The 22,038-nt window shown below is 41.6% G+C and overlaps 1 protein-coding gene across 4 annotated transcripts; it reads right to left on the bottom strand.

Moving 5' to 3' along the window:
* Nucleotides 1-128: 128 nt before the first annotated feature.
* On the bottom strand, nt 129-21,451 carry ADNP2 (ADNP homeobox 2). 4 transcript variants are annotated; one of them, XM_054285098.1, is made up of 5 exons: nt 21,405-21,451; nt 15,918-16,075; nt 14,048-14,167; nt 9,029-9,118; nt 129-5,754 (listed from the first exon to the last, which is right to left on the bottom strand). In XM_054285098.1, the coding sequence occupies exons 3-5, from the start codon at nt 14,153-14,155 to the stop codon at nt 2,785-2,787; spliced, it is 3,168 nt and encodes a 1,055-aa protein (XP_054141073.1). In that variant the 5' UTR covers nt 14,156-14,167; nt 15,918-16,075; nt 21,405-21,451; the 3' UTR covers nt 129-2,784. The 4 variants fall into 4 exon arrangements, with proteins under 4 accessions (XP_054141073.1, XP_054141074.1, XP_054141072.1 ...); XM_054285099.1 differs by lacking the exon at nt 21,405-21,451 and adding an exon at nt 18,509-18,558; XM_054285097.1 differs by lacking the exon at nt 21,405-21,451 and having other exon boundaries at nt 15,918-16,165.
* Between the last annotated feature and the right edge of the window lie 587 nt (nt 21,452-22,038).

Raw genomic sequence — 22,038 nt, 5'->3', positions numbered from 1 at the left:
TTTCAAGCTCCTTGGTTTTCCTGAAAACCACAACCATACTGTGTTCTCAGTCACCACTTTCACATTTCAAAATTCATCTGGTTTTTATTTCTACAGTACCCACTTAAAAGAGCACAAGGATTTAGTGATAGCAAATTAGTACCAAGATTTAGGAGCATCAGTCTCTAGAAAAAAATGCAGCTACCAGTATTTGAGATAATACACAATTACTATAATGCACTAAGATCTACCTGAAGCATCTAGATCCAAGTTCTACATCTTACTTTCCTCTTGTCTCTTTCAACACATTTTGCACCAAAAAAATGTTCACATAAAGTTCTCTGAATGTATTAAAAGAGGGGAGAGGATGGATAGGCAATCATTTGCACACACACCTAAGAGAAAGTTAAAAATATGGTTTATTTGAAACAGTGAAACCAAAATCCAATAAATAAACCGTTTAATATCAACACTGGACACTATGTAGGAAAACTGGTAAGACTGGATTGTTCCCTTGGTGCCCCAAGCATGGATGAACTATGAAATGACTTCCCAGCTCCCCACAGCCACGCTGCTCTCTCTACAATCTTTCCCCATTCATGGCAAGCCTTCCCCAGATGCACACTGCCAAATTCCCATCCTGGAGTCTCACCAGAACCACCATAAAGATGACAGGGCTCACAGGGCAGAGGCTGTAGGAGCGAGAGTAAGTGTCTACATTTCAGGACTTCCAGAGAGCATTCCCCTTCCTCACTCACAGCCCTCTGAACAGGTTTCATGAACTGTGTGCTATGGCCAAGTATATTTTATTTTTTAATTTTTAATGAGCTATTATGAGGCTATAATAACACAGTTTCTTAATCATTTTTTGGGGTGGTATGCAACTGATCCTATAAATATTATTTATGTTTGTTTAACTGCTATTAAATTACTAGGTTTTTCCAAATAGCAGTAACTGTGTTACATACACATTAAAACTCTTTGATGCAATAAATATGAAAATATTATGGTTTTATCCAAAATATAACTCCAAACAACTTATAAAGCCTCAGGCAGGAAGTCACGAAATTCTGCTAAACGTGTCATGCCCTTTCAGAAACAGTAATAATACATTTTGTATCTGCTTTAACAAGTTCCTACAGCACAGGGCAAAAGTCTACTGACTACCTTAAAAACAGAAATCAGCTTGGGCATATCACCCTTTCCTTCTAACACTGGCACAAGTGAACTTTGTTTTTTTCTTCTGAGAAAGGAGGGTGGGGAGAGGGGGGTGAAGAGGAGAAAATAAAACCAATGCATCTTACAGGTTATTTATTATGAAACTGGCTGTTGGTACTGGAGGCACTCTTAGACAAGCCAGATGAAAACAAGCGTAACCAGAAAGGACAGCACTCAAGGTCTCGATGTGGCCACCAGTTTGTGCTTCAACTCAAGTGAACCTTCCCAACAGCTCTTCTGTAATCTGCAACAGAGATGTCAGTCCATACTGAAGGTAAGTCTCTTTGGGTTTATACTGCTGTGATGCTCTCTACAGGCCAACAAGAACCAGTTACTACACGAATATCATGGGCTTGAGTACTCAACAATTTAAAGTCTTGATGCTGCCAATTCATCCAGGTTCAGTTTGTACCATTTCTGACCCAAGGGACTTCAAGCCAGGGATCTAATTTGCTGGGGAGTAGGCTATGCTCAGTTACTACTGCATAAAACAGCAGTTTAAAAAGTCAGATTTTTCACCATATTTGGGTGATATTTGGATAGGGCTTCTACACTTAAGTGACATGCACAGAGGCCATATACTCTGTGTATCAAAGTAATCTGACACTCTCCAAAGCAGCTCTGTTTTTTGAAAAAGAAAATAAAATAAATGCTGCTTTGAACAACAGGTAAACAACCAGGCTTCAATACCAAATGAAAAGGATCAACACCTCTGGTTAGCAAGATCTATTTAACAGATAACACAATCATTTCAACTCCGTTCACTGTAACATTCCAATGGGCACCCAAAAGCCCCTTATGTTAATACTCAGCAGGAATCACAGATCACTAGATTTAACTGGCACAGGTATTCTGACCGAGGAAAGAAATCACAATGCCATGTATTTCACATCTACCAGCACGCTGGGAATTTGAAAGGGCAATGGATGCAATGGCCGCAAGCACTGCTTCAGTAGATAAACCAGAAACAGGTCAAAAATATCAGGACTTAAAAATACAAATAATCAAATTAATCTTTTTCACATAGTTTACCTTGTTATTTTAACCCACGTTACACATTTTATTACTTAGAAAAGACGACACTGCATAAAAATAAAATAAAATTTGGTTTTAACAAGGACGAAGGTTTTACATGACAGTATAAAAAATGTAATAGGAGCCTGAAGGGGAAGAAAAAGAAATGGAAGTGGAACAAAAAAAACCAAACTCCCCCCAAGAAAACCCTACAAAACAAACAAACAGAACAAAAACCAAACCAAAACAAAAAAGAAAAAACAAACAAACAAAAAACCCCCCCAAAACCAAACAAGAAAAAAAAAAAAAACAACAAAAAAAAATCCCCACAACACTACCCCCAGGAAAGGGAAAATGCTAAAACAAATTCCAGATGTTTAAGTCTGAAGGTTTTAGCTTTTAAAATACACAACTACGTGTGCCTTTCACAATAACAGTCACAAGTGAACGATACTTTTTGTATTACTGCACCCTTCAACAGGCCAGTCTGCAAGTTAAAACAAACAATATAATAAACTGCTAAATTATAAGTATGCAATTATGGATTGCTTTTAGCTATTATAAAAAGCTGGGTTACATATCCAATGGTCCATCTTTTAAATTCAAACTGTGCTTCATGTTTTTCAGTTCAGACATACTGAAACCCAGCAGCACAGATGGTTTGTGATGTTTTATTGCCTTTAAGCATGTATTTCTCATTTTTCCAAAGAATGATGCAACATCAATTTTCCACGCATATAGCAGCAAGGAAAGTAATTCCACCTCTTTTTTAGAAGGATATGGCCTCTTGTGAAAGTAGTCTGACAAAAACTGTTTCTGTGCCTCATATGAATTGTGATCATACTGATTAGGATCTACTGCTAGAAAGCGGACATCCTCACTAGAAGGAAGTTTTCTCAACTCAGTCCTAATCTTTTGTCGTTTAAAAGGCACTACCCCTGAATTTACTTCATTCTCTGCAGACAGAGCTATGCCAGTACTTAAGCTCAGAGGCTGCTGTTCCTTATTCCTTTGGTCTTCTGCAACAAAGCAGGAATCTGATTGCTTTCTTTTCAGTACCACAGAAAGATGCTTCTCACCATTCACAAACAGCAGCTCTTTCCTCTCAGTACGCTCAAGCTGCATCTTCAGGCTCGAGTTGCTGTCTTTGGGAGCACTTCTACAACGGAGCAAATGTACAGCAATAGCTGTCAGAGTCATATTTCCAGTGTACACACCACAACAGTGGATGCACTTGAAGGCAGGAGACTTTAAAATCGTATGCACAGTCGGCATTATATGATGCCTCTCTTTCAAATGCTTTTCATAGGTTTCTCTACCAGCAAACGTACCTAAGCAAAAGGGACAGGTGAACATTTTTCTGGTGCATCTCCTGTTCACTTGTGCTGTCTGAGGTTTCACTTTGATGTAAACAGGGACAAGAACTGTTGAATATATTCCAACAAGCACTGCCAAATGTACTTCTCTTTCACCCATGTCTTCATCTGGTAGCACTGTGTTGAAATCAAAGTGTGGGAACACAAGGCCACCCTGAGCATCGTTACCTAGCTGAATTCCTCTGTTGCTGTAACTCGCATGCAACTCCTTTCTCCCATTGTGTGCAGTTTTGTTGTGCTCCACGAGGCTTTTTAAGTCATAGAAAGTACCTGTGCAAAACAAGCAAGATAAGCCATGCATGAAGATATGCTTCATGAGCTCCTCCTCACAGAGAAAACACTTACAAGCGTAACACCGGATCGCCTTTTCTGTCATCCTCAGAAATGATGCGCAAGCTGCAAGTTTGTGAGGTTCTGGGGCTTCCACTTTTACTTCAAGTGGTTTGTGGGCCACCTCCATGTGCACCTCGTAGACATTTGAGGGGAAAAGCTCATTGCAAACAGGGCAGGTCTTCCACTGTTTGGCCTGTCTGACAGCCTGGCTTGTTTCAGGAGCAGGCGGGGAGGCCTGCAAAGATACATTGTCAGAGGTCAGAACCACAGGAGGAGAGGGAGCATTGGCTGGCGACTGGGACAGCTGAGCCACTGACCCCGTCTGCACGAGCTGGATGGGCACCTGCGGAGGTGTCACCGTCGCTACTCCACCACCGGGAGGTACAGGCAAAGTAACAGAGACGGGGGCCAGCGTGAAAGTAGGTATCCCATTAACCTGCTTGCCAGTGGGGATCAACTGCCTCAATATAGAGCCCGCAGTCAAAAAAGCCGTGCTTTGAGAAACCGGAGGCTGAACAGGCTGATTTACTGGGATAAGCGCTGGCGCGACAGGTTGATTAAGCTGAAGGAACCCAGGTCCAACAGGTTGTCTGACAGGAACTACCCCAGGGGGAAGAGGCTGGTTAAGCTGGAGAAGACCCGACCCAACTGTCTGCGTCACAGGAAGGACCCTGGGATCCACAGGTCTGTTCATGTTCCCAAGTGACTGGGTAACAGACAGAACTCCTGGAGCAACTGGTTGATTCACAGGGAGGACTCCTGGTGCAACTGGCTGATTCACAGGGCCGACAGGTTGAGTAGCAGGGAGCGTTCCAGCTGGAACCAGACTGTTTATAGTCCCAATTGTTTGATTAACAGGAAAGAGCCCAGGCCTGACGGGCTGATTAAGAGGAAGAACCGCAGGGGCCACAGCTCTATTTATGTTCCCAACAGAATGATTAAGACGGAGCCCATGAGAAACAAGGACAGCCTGCGAAGGTGACGGCTGAATACCCAGGTTGTTCTGAGCCATGGGAGGACTGCTGGGCACAAGAGCGACCTGCGAGGATGGAGTGGCAGGAGCACAGGCAGTATTTGGGAGGCTGCCAGAGGCACTTGGGACAGTCACTGGTCCAACTGTGTTCTGAACTGCTTGTGTGTGCACCATGCTCCGGTTTTGATTATTCTGTGGAAATGCAACCTGGATGCACGCTGGAGCTGTCACAGAACCTGCTGGGACAACAAGAGGCCCTGCAGATGGGGCAGCTGCTGCTACACCTGGGACAGGCTTTGGAGCAATATGCATTTGTTTCACAAGTCCAGGTTTCCTAATGTGTTCCGAAATCAGAGATCGAAGTTTGTTCTCCAGGTCTCTGTGTGTTTCAGCTGTCAAGACATGGTACATTAAAGAATCTGGGCTGTTCGCAGGAGCATTGCATTTTTTACAGTAGAACTCAACTGAATTCGGTGTACTTTTATCACATTGCTCGCCAAAATATGCACTTAGTAAGTTTTCAAAATGGTTCATCAGCACATGTTTCTTCATATTGTAATACAAGGTGTCTGTGAATTGACATTTTAGACACGTGAAGTTTATGATGTCACTCCTAAACTGTTTCATGCCATCCAAAATGCTGACTGTATAGTTCTGTATTCGTTTATTAAACGAATGAAACATCCAGTAGTGTTCTCCCACTACTCTGGGCCGAGAAGAAAATGCACATTTTGGGCAAGAAACCACCATCTCTTGGTCCATTTCATCCTCATGGTAACGATGCAAGTGATTCTTGAAAGAAGTAAGCAATTTGGATGAGAACTTGCATAAGCCACAGCAGTACGGCTTTGTTCTGTATCTCTGCAAAACAAAGAAAAACATCCACTTAGAAACTGTCACTTCCTATGCCACTGTTACCTGTTTAAATCTGCACTATCAGCTGTCAGAAATGCCTTCACTGGATGTACAGCATGTTTCTTCTCAGTTTCTTCTGGTTTTTAAGAGCAGATTTAAAGATTACATACTTAAGGGGAGAAACATTTGTGCACCTTTTTTGTTGCATTATCATTTACTAAGAAGCCTTACATGAGTTTACTTCTACCCTAGTTCACAAGAATTCTGAAGCCTGTCTGTTTTGAAATACAGGAATCACAGAACAAGACAGAAATATATACTATATACAGAAGTTAAGCCTTAGGAATTAGGAATACCACCCCTTTTGACACCTTTAAAGCTTTGTTTAGTTCAGGGCCGGCTCCTATCTACTGGACAAAAAGACAAAAAGCAGAACAGGCAAGGATTTTTTTCCGTATTTCAACAGCCTGTTCTTTGCTGAAAACTCTCCAGACCTTCCCAACAAGGCCATAAACAAAGATTTTTTTAAAGAACATTCTTTTGGAGCCAAAATAATAATAGGAAGTACTAAAACCTCCTGTTATGATAAAACAGCAATGTATTAACTCATACATACAATTTATATTAACTCATACATACTGGGCATCATAGAATTTTTTTTGTGAAATTTCCTTGAAAACACTCAGTATAGAGCATACACACTCCTGTCAGAAAAGTATTCTAACTGCTTAAGAACACATCTATCTTGCACTAACCAGCGATTTGCTCCCTCAGTTACATGCCACATGACAGCACTGCTTTTCATATTCACATGAGCATCATTTGTTCTTTCTGGAAAACTGGTAGCCCCATCAACCATTTTTTCTGAGCAACTTCCTAACCCTGGCTCCTGCCAAAAACTACAGAATCAGTCACAGCAACACACATGTGACAAATCTGCACATTTAAAAATCTAGTGGAATCTGTCTGTTCCCTCAGACATGTTTTTCACCTCACTAATTTCTGCCCTCACGAAACAGAACCCAAAGAGAACAAACTGTTCTGCCACTACAGCATCCAGCCCCGTTAGATCACAACACGTGCAGGTATTTTTTTTTGCCATGTCATAAACCATGCAGGTTACAGTCAGCCATCTACAGACAATAGACCGCCATCTCCTAGCAGTACCAGGAGTATCCATGCTGGGTGTCTCCCAGCCAGGGAATAATGTGCTCTGACTCCATGATTCAGAAGGCTGAACAAATGCTTTATTAAGCTATATTATATCACATTCTACTACTACACTAATACTATACTATACTAAAGAAAAACCCATGACCCTTTCCAGACAGTCACGACACAGCTTTGACCCAAATGGTCAATCAGTCCAAACAACCATCACCAGAGTCCAATTAACAAATCCATTTCAGTAAACAATCTCCATAACACAATCCACATGGGCTAAACAACAGGAGCAGCAACTAGAGATAAGAATTGTTTTCCTCCTTCTTTCTCTGAGCTTTCTCAATGCCTTGCCCAGGAAAAATCCTGGGAGAGAGAATTATGTCTCTCTCTGTTTAGAGAATGTGAATACCACACTAGAAGAGTCTCCTGATGATAACCAATTCAAAAGACTGAGTCAGACAATGCCACTGGCTGGCTAAGGCTGCTGAAGAAGCACACTGCTAAGCTATCACTGAATTATCTTCTATATATACTCTTTAGGTGCCTAATCTTAGCTGCTAGTAAACAGCAACAAAGCAAATTAGCAGATGCATCGATCTTGAAGTATTCTGTCTAGAGAAAGGCTACTGACACTAATGAACTAATGAAGCACACAGAACATTACTAGAAGATACACCTCATTACTTCTGAAGGAGTAAAATGACAAAGGAAAAATTCCAAACAATTCTCTTTCAGCTGAACGGAAGCAGATGGAAGTATGCTGCTTTGATATTCTCTGTATGAAACAGAGCTCTTCCACACAAACACTTCACAAACCATTCTGCCAGCATGTTCTCCTTGCATGCTTTTTCTGCTTTTTCTCTTCACCCATCTGCTTTTTCAGGTTCACCACAACCTACCAATGGCATGCCAGTTTTATACAAAGCTTGACAAAATAAGAATTACGAGCCACTTAAGAAAAACAAAACATCTTGGAGATTGACCAACCTTCAACTGTATAAATGGAATCCAAAAGACGGCTTATTAGAGACACTGCAGTAAACTCAATTAACTCTCCTTTAAAGAACCTACCCAAGAACACAGTAGTACTTTCTGCTGGGTAGTCTCACATTCTCCACATCCTAGAATCATGCAGAAAGACAGACCATCCTTCAAAAACCAAAGTTCTGCCAGAACTGTTAACGTCTCTCTAAAATTAGTACAAACGGTGGAAACCACCAACTGCACTTACACACACATCTTCTCCAGCCTACTGAGTTTACAGGAGGCAACAATTTATTCTCCCCTTATGGCAACAACTTTGGAAAAGAACATCCTGAAAGACCAGCTTCTTTTCTCCCAAATATAGGCAGCATGATATGTGAATGATATACATTAATAAACCAAAATTGTTTAAAGAAAATGGATAAGAACAAGGTTAGTATCCAAAAGACACAGTTTGGAACACAACCTGTTCTGCAGCAATGTGTTATCAATTCCACACTGAATTTCAATGATAGGTCTTCCATAAGAAGGCCATGAGGGGCCCCAAGACTCTTCTGACAGGTCTATGTTTTCTTCTGGACACACTCAACTGCTCTAGACACAGCATCTCAGAAACTTGCTACTACATACAATTATAGAATTGTTCACCTCAACCCTGCCTTTCTTGTGGAGTCTAGCTATACAGAGCTAAAAGCTGTTTCACATACATGAATCTAACTGGACTTTTCCACTGCCACCCCAGACCAAGCCATTAATAATAATTTCATCTTAATCCACTTGCATCCATGCAATCACATTTTCACCCTTCCAATGAAACAGGAGTCATGTACATGCTAAGGCTACATATCATGTTAGGCTAAAAAGGCAAAATATTTCTGTGACATCTTAAACACTGATGTTCAGGGTTGTATCCTTAAAGACTGAAAATGGTAAATGAAGTCGTCATAACCACCTCTATTACAGGGAAAAACAAAGAGGAAATGTAAGATTATTCCCTGACTAATAGCACTTAGAAAACAAATATTAAAGGTATTTTTTCCATTAAAAAGCTGCATTCCGATTTCTGAAAATTGTCAAATCAGCAACTCCACACAACCCATTTATCCAGAATTTGTGTCACGAACATACATACCTTCCTTTTGCCCACAGGTTCCCAAGGAGAGACATCACTCCATGAAGTGTTACAAAAGTAGTTTTCACCTGCATCAAAACTTTTAAGATTCTAAAAGTAAAATAAAAACAAGAAATGAAAATGAGGCATTTGCAGTTCTTAATATAAAGAAATTCTCAATAAGAAATAAGGAAAAATAAAAAAGAAAAACCCACACAAATAGAGGATGACTTGGAAGTCTCTAAACGCCATTCAAAGAAATTACTTCTTTGACCAGCTTTGATTTCTTTTACCTCAAATATTTGTTCATGTGACTGCCTAATAACAAAGTAGGAATTCTGAACATTTCATAGTTACTGAAAATAATATTGGGAGTGAAAATATTTACACTTGAATTCCACTGCTTCCAGCCAAGTTCACAGTGAACACTCAAAGTATTTTTCCTCTCTACGTTCCTCCTCCTTCATTGGTAATATTTCACGGCTTACTTCATTGCTTTATTAACTTACCCAGTTTACTCTGCAACAGGTTTTAGTATTAAATCTGCATAACATTGTTACACTTCAAACTTGGAAAAACCAAAGACATTCACAAAAGTTGATTTCCAAGAGCTGCTTTCCCCGAAGCTACAAAAGCACAATATTACTGTGTCTACAACTGTGGCAGGGAAAGCAACTGTCCTTAGAGCCTTCTTTAATTAATCCCATCAGAGCAGTTCACAGTTCATATCCCTCAAGCCAATGCCAGCTACTATCCTAAAAATAATAAGTTCATCTCCAGATTTCTGAGACGCACACATATTTAAACACAAACTTAATGGGAGAAAAAAAAAAAACAAAACACCAAAACCAAAAAGAAACCTCCAAAAAAACTCAAGCTAGATTCCAATTTACTAGGCATTTCTGAAGACCCTTATCTAGATTCAACAGCACACCCAGAATGCCCTGGATGAAACACAGGCTACAAATCCAGTCTTTACCCATAGAAAACTTGCATCTCTTCTCCCCTCACATTCTTTCTTTTCACAAATCCCTCTTCACTCAAAACTCCGTAGATACTTAGAGAAGGCATGATTTCCACTTCTTCACCAACCCCCACTCAACAGCAGAGGCAGATAACAAATAACATTTAATATCAGATGACCTTACAAAAGGAGTGGAATTCATAAACCTAATAGTTTGTGTTACGTGAAATTTAGCAGCAACACAGAATATAGTCAGCAACAAGGAGCAACAAAGCTTCAACAATCAAAAAAACCCGACGGAATCCTACTTAAGGCAGGCTCTGTCTGCACTAGGCTCTTGTCCATTTGCAGCATGCAAATATGAGCATTCCTACGTGTTCAGCAGATTAGAGTAAGCCAGAACACCATGCCAATGATAATTTGATTTTAACTTCATTATTCAAGAATTTAGAAAAATGCAGCAGCTGAGTTTGCAATATGCTACCTTTTAAAGTGTCAAGTATGCTCAAAGAGAAACCAGAAAAGCTCAGGGCAACAATAAACAAATTCCCTGCAATCTAATCAATCCTAGACACTGAATGAGTCATGTATTTGCCCCTCAACCAACCAACCAAAAAAAACCCCAAAAACACAACAACAACAACAAAAAAAAACTCAGAAAAACCAACTGAACAAACAAAAAAAATACAAACCACAAAAAACCCAGGAACCTTAGAAAGAACCCTTGCATGCAACAAGAGAAAACCCAGAATTCTAGTGAACTATTTTTGATAGAGAAAATGAAGACTTGAGACTTACTAAAACTTCTTCAGCTGAACACGCTGCAGTGAATCACACACTGCTAAAAAAAATTTTCTTAAAGTTTATGGCTTACCTGAAAGATGCTCTGTTTTTGGTTTGAGTGAGAGGCTCCTACACTTAAACCCCAGATTCCGACATGCCAAACACAGGAAATACGACTAGATAATTTTGCTGAAATGGCTATTTCCTACAGAGGAACATCTACTAATAAAAATAACCATTCTTACCAATATAACTCGTCAATGGGGCAAATGGCTGCTCTGAACAATTGCTTTAAACAAAAATCCACTAATTAGTTATGACCGTTCCACATTTCTCACTTCCAGGAGGGGACGAAAAAAGGAGAAGGGAAAGGTAACAAGAAAGGAACAAAGCCCTCTGAGAAGCCTGACTAATCCTTATGCATAATGGGTATTCTTAAGTTGAAGAGAAAACATTTTTAAAATAAGAACTGTTCTCCCCTCTGCATTAAAACTATCATGGTTTTCTTTAACAAAACAATAAAAAGCTGACAGTTTAAATGAAGACACAGAATCATAGAACAGAATCATGGAATGGGTTTGGGTTGGAAAGTGCCACTCTTGCACTGAGAATGACACAAGAACAGGTGAGAGGCATTATTGTAGAAAGAGCAAAGAAGGCTAATTAATTATCATACTATATTATTCTATACTATATTACACTATATTACATGACATCTGAAAAACTGAAACAAGCACTCAACTGCACAGAATCTTGTGACTGTCCACTGACCAACAGTCTGCACATGCACTTGGCCCTGACAGGCCAAGGAAGTAAAGCACCATCACTTTGGGTAAACAATCTCCACATTGCATTCTCCTTTGGCACAACACAGGTGCAGTGAATAGATAAGAATTGTTTGATCATTCTTTTCTCTGCTTCTCTCACTGTTCTCTCAGGTTCAGAGAATGTGAATCCCACAGGAAAGGACCCTATAGATCATCTAGTTCCAGCCCCCCCATCATGGGCAAGGATGCCACTCACTAAACCAGGTTGCCCAGGGCCACATCCAACCTGGCCTTAAACACTGCCAGGGATGGGGCTTCCACAGCTCCTCTGGGCAACCTATGCCAGTGCCTCAGCACCCTCTGAATAAACAATTTCTTCCTAACCTCTAATCTAAACCTACACTCTTTCAGTTTAAAACATTGCTGCCCTTGTACTGTCCCTATGTGTCTGTATCAAAAGTCCCTCTCCCTCTTTTTTAGGAGCCCCCTTCAGGTACTGAGCAGCTGCAAGGAAGTCAGCCTACTCTTCCAGGCTGAAAACCCCAGCTCCCTCAGCATGTCTTCAGCTTCAGAGCAGAAGTGCTCCAGCCCTCCAATCACCCTCATGGCCCTAAAGATCACAGTATGTTAGAGAAGCTGAAACAGTTTATTAAATGAAAACCTCTGACCTAACAGTGTACTTAAACACACTGCTTGAAGAACCAAACTAGTACTCCAGCCAAAATGCTCATGTTTTCTTACTAGCAGAGATCAATTAGACTAAAAACTAATCCTTTTGGTCTCTAAGCTACAGAGAGGTACTAGTCATACATTACATTCCTTCATCTTCCTCACCAACTCCTGTCCATTATCGTGCCTTATTACAACAGCACAAGACCCGATTCAGGTCATGTTAGTAGCATATCATATTTCAATCCATTTCTTACATTGCCCAGCCATAAAGAGTCCAGAAATCAATCTCAATATTTGAGAAAACAAACTTTAGGTACTTCTCACTAGATGGTTTTCAAGGTGCCTTCAAACTCAGGCCTGTCTACGATTCTAACTTTTATTAAAACCTCCCACATCCCATGCTACCAAAAAGAAATACCATCATCATATGAACCAAGTACAGATCATGCTACACTGCTAAAGCTGTGCCAAAACCAGCCCCAGATTACCCGGGAAAAACAAACTAAAGTTATGAACTTGGTTGAGGAAGAACTATTCACCAAAAAAAACAACCTAATACGGTATTTTTTGGCCCAAATCTCATAGAGGTCTTTCTACAGTGGAAACCTTTGCTGGGTTTCCCATCACCATTTTTTACTAAAAAATGAAGTGAAACCAACTAAACACACATTATACGTACCCCCAAAAACCCAACCAAATACAAAACAACTTATTCCTTATTTACCATTGAAGTCCATGCAACAATCAAAGAGACTGCAAGCAATTTCATAGTAAAAACCTGTCACCATCAAAACATTCCTGCTTCCAATGATCAAGACAGACTCAGCTCTTGAGTGAGAAGTGTGATTGCAGAATATTAACAAAATAAAACCAGTAACTAAATGAAAATTAGTAGACATTATGATTTTCTTTGAGCTATTACCACATTTAGATATATGCAAAACTGTTCAATTGCAATAACAAAGAATGTTCTAAAATCAGTTATGCGTGTGGTCTTGAACATTTTTTTCCCATTAACTAACAGAGTTTCAGAAAGAAACCACCACAAAAGACACAACAGCACCCTCACAGAGTGTTATACCTACTTTAGTACTGCCATACAGAAGCAATCAACCTCTTGTCAACACTAAGGCATGAATCTACTCAACAGTCAAAAAAGCCTGCGCACCAGCTCACTGAAATACACTACTGTTAAGAAATTGAGTTACATTGCTGTGTTTGCACCTTTTCTGGCACTGGGCTGCCAATCTGATGGCATGCATTCTGCCTGACTGATGCACAAAATTTTCTTCTCCAAGTGGCAACAGTGGTACAAGGTTTATCTTAAATCACCCCAGTACACCTGCATATACTCTTTAAGATACAGAACCAAACTACAACTCAATTAGATCATTTTGGTATTTTTCACCAGACACAAAGTTTAAAAGCTTAGCCATTTTCAGAAATGCAGATGATTTGTATGTCTCTTCAGAAGCTTGCCCTTGATATGTGATGGGATGTCTTTGAGGGGACTCAAGTCCTCATCTGCTTGAAATCTTAAAAGAATTGGAATTGCATTGCACACAAATAAAAATTCATTAGTCTGTGGCATTTTTTCCTAATGCTGTACTGTTTCTTTTTGTGGAAACATTAATAACAGAATATGAGGCACCATCTATGACACATCTTGCTAAGAAATACACACTCTTGCAGTGCTAAACACACCGAATTCCTGCCCTGGGTATGAACAGTCAGTAATAAGTAACCCTGAATGCAAGGACTCCCCCGAAAAATCTATCATATATACAACAGATGGTGAAATATTTGTCAGGAGTTTACATTTCAGATTTATTTACATTCTTTCAAATACTTTACCTTCAACAATTCCCTGCAGCTGTCAAGCCCAAGATCCACAAGAATGTCCTTCACCTTTTTTCGAGCCTTCCTTACATTATCAAGGTTTTGAACAGGAATTTGAAACATTTTGCACTTTTCCTGAGGGGAAAAAAAACCACAATAACTAAAAAAATAAAGAAAAAAAGAAAAAAAAAAGAAGAGGGAAAATAATAAGGAATGAAAAAACAGACTAAATACTTCAACGCAGGTACTTGCATTTAAGTGTGTTAAAATATGAACTAAAATCTGAAAAGTCAGAGAATAGAAATATTTAGGTTAGAAAATATGTCTAAGATCATCGAGTTCAAACATTAACCCACCACAGTCATTACCCATGCCTCTCATCACTACACCTATGTGTCTTTCAAATACCTCCAGGAATGGAACTGAACTACTTCCCTTGCCAGCCCATTCTAGTGCTTGGCAACCCTTTTTCTGAAGAAGTTTTTCCTAATATCCAATTTAAACCTTCCCTGGTGCAACTTAGCTCTTTTCCTGTCACTTGTTACTTGGGGGAAGAGACTGACACCCACCTGGCTACAGCTTCCTTTCAGCTGGAGAGTGATAAGGTCACCTCTGAGCCTCCTTTGCTCCAGGCTGAACTCCCCCAGCTGCCTCAGCTGCTCCTCACTGGACTTGTGCTCCAGACCCTTCCCCACACTCACTGCCCTTCTCTGAACTCATTCCTGCTCCTCAATGTCTTTCCTGTACTGAGGAGCAGAAAACTAGACACAGCACCTGAGGTGAGGCCTCACCAGTGCCAAGTGCAGGGTTGATCACTGCCCCAGTCCTGCTGGACACACTCCTGCTGATATGAGCCAGGACGCCACTTCTTAAATATGAAAACCCAAAATCCTTAAGCCAAAGAAGTGGGGTCACTAGCATTTCCCAAGTAGAAAAGCTGACTGATTTTAAAGGAAACAGAATGTAAGGGGGGGGGGGGGGGGAAGAGGGAATTTTTATATTTCTTCTATCTACAGAAAATTCCAAATTTTTCTTTCAGATCTCCTTGTATCTACATGGCAGGAACATAGTTTTGTAGGGCTTTCATAAAAGAACATGAACACCAGAATTTTATTAAGTTCTATTCAGAAAATTACGATCATATCACTTAAGGAGAAATTCCACAACTTTCACCTTAAATGTTAGCATCAAGATGAGAAATCTTTTTCATATTTTTGTTTGCTGTCAACCATGTACATGCTTAAAATATGAATGCTAGTAAATCTACATTTCCTGCAAAAGCTTCTACTTTTGTAAACTTGTAAGGTATCTCCACAGGCTCAGCTGTAGAAGTAAAAAAAAAAGCTCAGCCTTTGTCAACTGCTTCTTACATTACAGCAAGATGCAATTTAGACTGAACTTTAAGAAACTACAATGGACACAAAATGCAAAACCTAACCCTAAGCTTGCACTAAAACAGGTCACTGGAAGCTTCTCCAGTAGCTGGTGCTTAAATAGCTGACAGAGGATACAGGAGCATTTGCATCCTAGTTCTTACTGCTAAACAATTCACCCATCTAGAACACAGCTGAACAGGAAAAAGAAAAAAAAATAGAAATAGAGAAGATCTCCAAACAGTCCTTCAGCACATACAGTCTCAAATGTCTTGAAAAGCTGTACTTTTAGCAAAAAAACAAGCTCTCTGCCAACATGAAAGCTCTACTTTGAAGAAGACTTTCATGCAAATAGTTGCAAAATCCCCCTGCACGTAAGACACTAACTACAAGCTAAGCCTCAAAAAGTCCCCAAAACCACATTAAAAATGTTCCAGTCTGTATGTAACCACCCCAAACCTTAATTTATGTACAAAACATATAATTGAATGATTAAAATTCAACAAACTCACATACTATTCTTCGCTTCTTCTCCCCTGAAAGGAAAGGTGTGTAGAGAGAAATGGAGAGGGAACCCCATTTGACAGATGCTAGTCTTGTTTTCTAATGTTTTTTATCACCAAGTCCAGAAGACATGCTGATACCATTGGGGTAGGTGTATCACAGCAATCTATACAGAAAGGAATAAATCAGAGTAACTGGTCAGGCATTCTCTCAAAATGCAATGAGCAAAAATTTGACATAAAATACTCTTTTTAAAGTGAAGTCCCCAGGAATTTGCAGAGTCCCTAGTTAAAGCTTAAAGACCAGTCCCTCTATGACAGCAGGTTATTCACACCAAGCCCACGATCCAGTGGGGATAACAACAGAGCTACTGGACACCACCCTGCCCAGTGCTGATCAGCCAGAGGAAATATGGTTCAATACATCGGGCTCCAGTGGAAACAGTTTCCCCATCTCAGTCTTCCAACTCATACACTGATGCTACTGAAGAAGGTGATGCAGGCATTTGTTGAGGCATGTCTAGCTCACAAATAAGAAACAGTCAATAGGGGTGTAGTACACAACATCCATGTACCTCAAGAGTTCTTAACCAGCAATCATTCTGAAATTATTAATGCAGAAGAAAATGAAAGAAAAATACACCAAAACCTCCACCATAACAGAAAAAACTTGAATATAAATTATGTTCCAGTTTTCAAACAGTTGGTCTTCAATCCAAAGGCCACCATGTGCAATGTTATTCAGTAGGTACTTGAACAACGTTCTTGGAAGTAAGGATCTTAAAGGATCTCACACCAGAATCACAGAATGGCGCGGGTTGGAATGGATCTTAAAGATCATCTAGCTCCAGACTTACTCCCATGGGCAGGGACACCTTCCCCTAGACCAAGCTGCTCAAAGTCCCATCCAACCTGGCCCAGAACATTTCCAGGGATGGGGCACCCACAGCTGCTCTGGAAAACTTCTGCCAGTGCCTCACCATGCTCACAGTTAGGAATTTCTTCCTAATATTCAACCTAAATCTACCGTCCTCTTGGAGCCTCTCTATCCATTAGATCAGCACTGCCCCACCTTAAAGGTCACAGAAGATCAACCTTCTAAGCTTATTTCCTCAAGTCCTCAGTTTATTATCCACATTTTCATACTAACAATTTTTTGTCTTATATTTTGGACATTCCTCAGGCTTTAGTTTGCACTTTGGTTCCATGAATTTGTTGGTCCACATTCCATTCTTAATCAGCAAATTCAACACAAAAGGACTACAGGTAAACTGAACGAGGGTTACCAAGAGTCTTTATCATTTCACTGCACTGCCTGTCTAAAAGACAAAAATTTATTCTTCACAGCTTTTAATTGTTTCCAAAAAACCTGATAATCCACTGAGTTTTCAGAGTAGTGTCACTTCTTAAACAGAACCAAGGCAAGTTTTTAGCAAAATAAAGGAATAATTGTAGCAGCTGATGTCTCAAATTCTGTTCAAAGGCTATCCAACTCCTGCTCTATCCAACTCTTGCTCAGGCCTTTTAGCCATCAAGCTATTCCTATTTGTTGCTTTTTTAGACAACATCTCCATAATGATACAGTGTAGCTTTATTCAACACCATGGGTTTGTTTCATTTCTGCATTTGTTACCATAGATTGTAACACCCAACTAACTACATTTGACTTTTCAAAGATCACAAATGCAACTCTTCCCCCTTCCAGCACTATTGCAGTATTTTAAGTCTAGCCTAAAAGTCAAAGTAACAGTCTGCACAATATCTTGGCAGACAAAGACACCAGTTTTCAAAGTAACTAAAAACACTAACAATGCACCTCTTCAAAATGAGAAGTCATCACAAAATGCCGAGTTCCTACTCATTTTACTTCTTAGAACCATTCTCATTCCCCTTGGAAGGAACCTCGAGAGGACACCCAGTCCAGCTTCCTATAAGCAGTCTCAACCATTAACTGCAGCCAGGGCACTCTGCTTTGGCAGCCTCTCTGGGCAACCTCCTCCAGTGACAGACTGTGCTCACTTAGAGAGCTTTACTCCTTACATGAAATCTGCACCACTTTTGCTTGTGTTCCTACAGGAAGTAGACATCTGCAAACAAATGAAAAAGGAGTTGGTATGGAGCTGGCAAAAAGGAAGATACACATATGTGCTTTCAATGGGCATGCAAATGCTTCCAGCAAAATCCAGTCAACTAGATAATGAGGCATTTCTAGAGTTTTCAGGAAAAGAGGAATGTCAGAAGATCCACAGAGAAAACAGCCGTAATGTAACCCTTTTAGACACCAGAAAATCTGCACAGAAGCAAGATCTCCTGATGTGTTCCTAAGTGGTTGGCCTTCACTTGCCTGTTGTGCAAAGAACTGCTTTGAGCAGGAAATTATGAAAGACTAATGGAACTTTGTCCTCTCATAGTATCTGCCTTGGAAATTGAATAACTCTTAAGTTTTTGTAACTTTTATCTATAACTGTCATTAGTAACTGAGAAAGAGATTTTTGAAATCTCTCTGGTCTTTTTAAAAAGTTTGTGTCTTTTATAGGACCTCTACAAAAATATCCAGGTTTGGAACATTTGGGTTGGAGTATTTTGGAAGGTCTGTTTACCAACTTGTATTTCAGGAGTCATCAGAACTGACAAGCACCAATAAAAAATTATATTGCAGCCAGAATACTGCTAGTAAAGTCCAGGGTAAGGAAGTAATTTGCACAGTATCCAGAGATGTTTCATTCAGCTGCATGGTGGGATGTTCAGGGTGCCAGGCACACCCATGAGGGGAGTGCTGGTTTCTCCCTCTCCCCAGAGCTGGGGCTGAAGCATGCTCTCAGGCAGCACAAAGATGATGGCCGGGAACAGGGAGGGAGTGCCTGAGGGACACAGAAGGAGCCAATGGGGTCCCAACAGCCCCTGAGGGAAGCCTCTTGTGTCTCCCCAACCCAGGGAATGCCTTCCAGGTCTCCACAAATTATTTCCATTACAGTAAACTCATTAGAAGCTGACAATTCATATTTGTTCAGAAAACAGGAAAAACTGCTTCATTCCTGAAAGCAGAATGAAAGGATGTGATCTGTTTTCAAGAACCCAGGGAACAAGAACACTGGATGGCAGAGAGCAGCTGGGAGGACAGGTGCACTAAGAAACTGCCTAGAAGAATGAGAGTTTGGCTTGGCCATACCAGATTTTACCCTCATCAATTTTCTTTTTTTTCTGGTAAGCTTACATATCCTCTGAGAGGCCACACCTGGGTATCTGCTCAACCACACATTACATGGTCAGTTTCATTTCCTGGACTCTTATCTCTGCCTTCTGAAAGAGACCTAACAAGATTTACAAGTACATCAGCACCACCAAAGCTTATCCAACCTATGGAGGGAGAGGGAAGAAAGCTTCCTAAGGAAAAGGTTGACTAAATAGAATGGATGCTATTCTTATTCATTGTTTAAATCATTTGTAATTTAAAGTATCTCCTAACAAAACACACAACGAGCAGTTCTGGTCACGAAAGTAGTTTCTCTTTATCTTCTTATATTCAGATTTCTATCCAAGGACAACTTAATAGAAATCTGAGATAAGAAAAAAAATTAACTCTGCTTTGTCCAGCTATATCAGAAACCTCTGAGCATTTCAAATCATAGGTCTCTTAAGAGTCACAATAATTCTGGTCTTTTCATGGCTATAAATCACATACCTGTTGAAAAGGTCACCTTGCCCAACACGAAGACGACCATCATTCAACAGCTGCTAACACACAATGAAGAGAAGTAAGATATGTGATGGCATAGATTGCGATGCAGCACAACAACCTGCATCCTACCTAACACATCAAAGCAAATTTAGATCACTAGCTACAGCTACTGTGGTTTAAATAACTATTGTGATGGTTCACTAACACACAACCAAATCCCTGCTATTCAAGACTGGTGAGAAGAGGCTAAGGGACACTACCATGAAGGGACACTACCATGAAGGGACTCATGGTAAAGCCTACCTAAAGCACTAATTCACACAATACTTGTTGGAAGTCCCTTCTGGGCACTGACCAGAACCTGAACCCAGCAGGATCCAAGCTCATCCTAGGTAACAGAAGCATCTGCATGGAGCCCACTCAAATCCTGCAGGATCTGTCAGCCCCACGTGTATGTGAGCAGAAGAGTCACACCCTGAGTGCAGCTATTCCAGGAGGAAGTACCACTGCATTTGTGCTGCACTTGGTGTGACCCCAAGACTTTGCACTTTACAAATGCACACAACAGTCCACAGCACAGACAATCCAAAACCTTAACAAGTCAGAAAGGGGACAGAACTGAAATCACCCCCAGGGCTGTGCAATAGGCTTCAGAAGAAGGACTAAAGTGTTTAAACACAAACCAGCTCCACCAGCACTCAGTAAGACTTAGCCCAAATCCAGGAATTCCCAATGGAAAAACATAAGGCGTAACAAAACTTTGTTTCTAAAGATCTGCTGCAATTTGTGGGGGATGCTGTTTTTCACAAAACCTCCATGAAACAAACCACAGAAATTATTACAGATTATCATATACACTCTACCTTATAATAAACCTTATTACAGGTTATCATATTCTCTATTTCTTACCCAGTTCCTAAATATTGTGCTAAAGAAACTCAATTTTTAAAATCAAAATTAAAGAGAAAGTTTATTAAAAGGAGCACTAGGATTTCTAGAATATAGATTCAATATCCCAGGAGTCTTTTTAAGTGTTTCATTGTAGCTCTTTAAAACTGCTTTTAACAAACACACATTTTTGGTTGACAGAAAACTGTTAAGGACAACAAACAATTCTTCCCGAGTAACTAACCCATCAAAACTTTATCTGCTGAAAGTGAGTTGTTCATAACTTTAACAGTCCAGGTCTCTGAACCGCTGCAGGAGTTACATATCTTTTATTCCGTTCTCAAATCAGGACAACTGGAACTCCCCATTACCTGCTCTCGACCACAAAGCAAGCCCATTCAAATGGTTTTCATGGCTTGCATTGTGTGGGTTGTGTTTGTTTACATGATTCATAAACTGTCCTTCTAAATGTATGTATTGCTGTGGCGTGAGGCACCACAGGGATATTCGACGTAATTTTGAGTCCCATTAACTGGTTCCATTAGCCGGTGATGAAGTGCTGGTTCTGTACGCATGGCACTCCTGTCTCTCCTACAGTTTGCCACAAAGTGCTTCAAACCAAAACAATTCATTAAAAGCAATTAAAATTATTCATCCAGACTTCAAAGCAAGCTATTAAGCTGGGTCCTTAGACACTCCATCGCTGAAGTGCGACCTGGAATTAAACACCCAACACGCAGGACGCGCGGTGATACCGAGGTGCTCCCAGCCCGCGGCAGCGGGGGAACATCCCCGCGTACAGCGCCTCGCCCGCCCCGTCCCTCCCTGCGCGATCGGGGAAGCCGCTCCGAGCCCGCAGCGCCCGCCGAGCCGAAACCGCGCAGCCACCGGGGCGTTCGCCGCCCTCCGCCCCGCCCCGCCGCACGTACCCGGCCGGGCTGCAGGGGGAGCCCCCGCCGCTGCTGCTCCTCCTCCTGGCTCTCGCTCCCGCTCCTCCTCCTCCTCCTGCGGCCGCCGCCGCCCGCCGCGGACCCGCACCGCCGCCACCCGCCGCTCACGGCTGAGGCTCTGCCCCTGGCGCTGCCGCCGGCGCTGCCCGGTGCCACCGCTCCCGCGGCCCCGCCTCCCGGCCCTGCGCCGCCGCCGCGCTCAGTGCGCGCCCCGGGGGCGCGGCGCCATGGCCGGGACTCCGCGCGCGCCTCGCCCCGCGCCCGCCTCCCTCAGCGGCCGCCGGCCGCGCGCTACCCGCGCCGCATCGACCGCCAGAAAGGGAAAATGGCGCTCGATCTAGCCGAGGAAGTGACGTCCGGGCTCATTTGCATGGCAGGCAGCCAGCCAATGGGGAGAGACTCAACCAGCGCTCCCATTGGTTCTCCAGATGGGGTGGGCGGGGCTAGAGGCGGGGCTAGAGGTGGGGCGGGGCCGAGCCTGGAGCTCACCTGCACCCCTTCACACCTCTAGGGGGCAGAACTGAGCTATCTCGCGAGAGCCGTGACGTCACCACGGGGAGGAGCCTGATGGCACCAGCCCATCACAGGAGGTTGTCACGTTACCACCCAGCAC

Source organism: Melozone crissalis, unplaced genomic scaffold (assembly GCF_028551555.1).
Source record: "Melozone crissalis strain CALT ecotype California unplaced genomic scaffold, PUWL_Pcris_2 ptg000042l_1, whole genome shotgun sequence".
Classification (NCBI taxonomy): domain Eukaryota; kingdom Metazoa; phylum Chordata; class Aves; order Passeriformes; family Passerellidae; genus Melozone; species Melozone crissalis.
The sequence above is the reverse complement of the archived record's forward strand: the minus strand, read 5'-3'. Positions and strand labels throughout refer to the sequence as shown.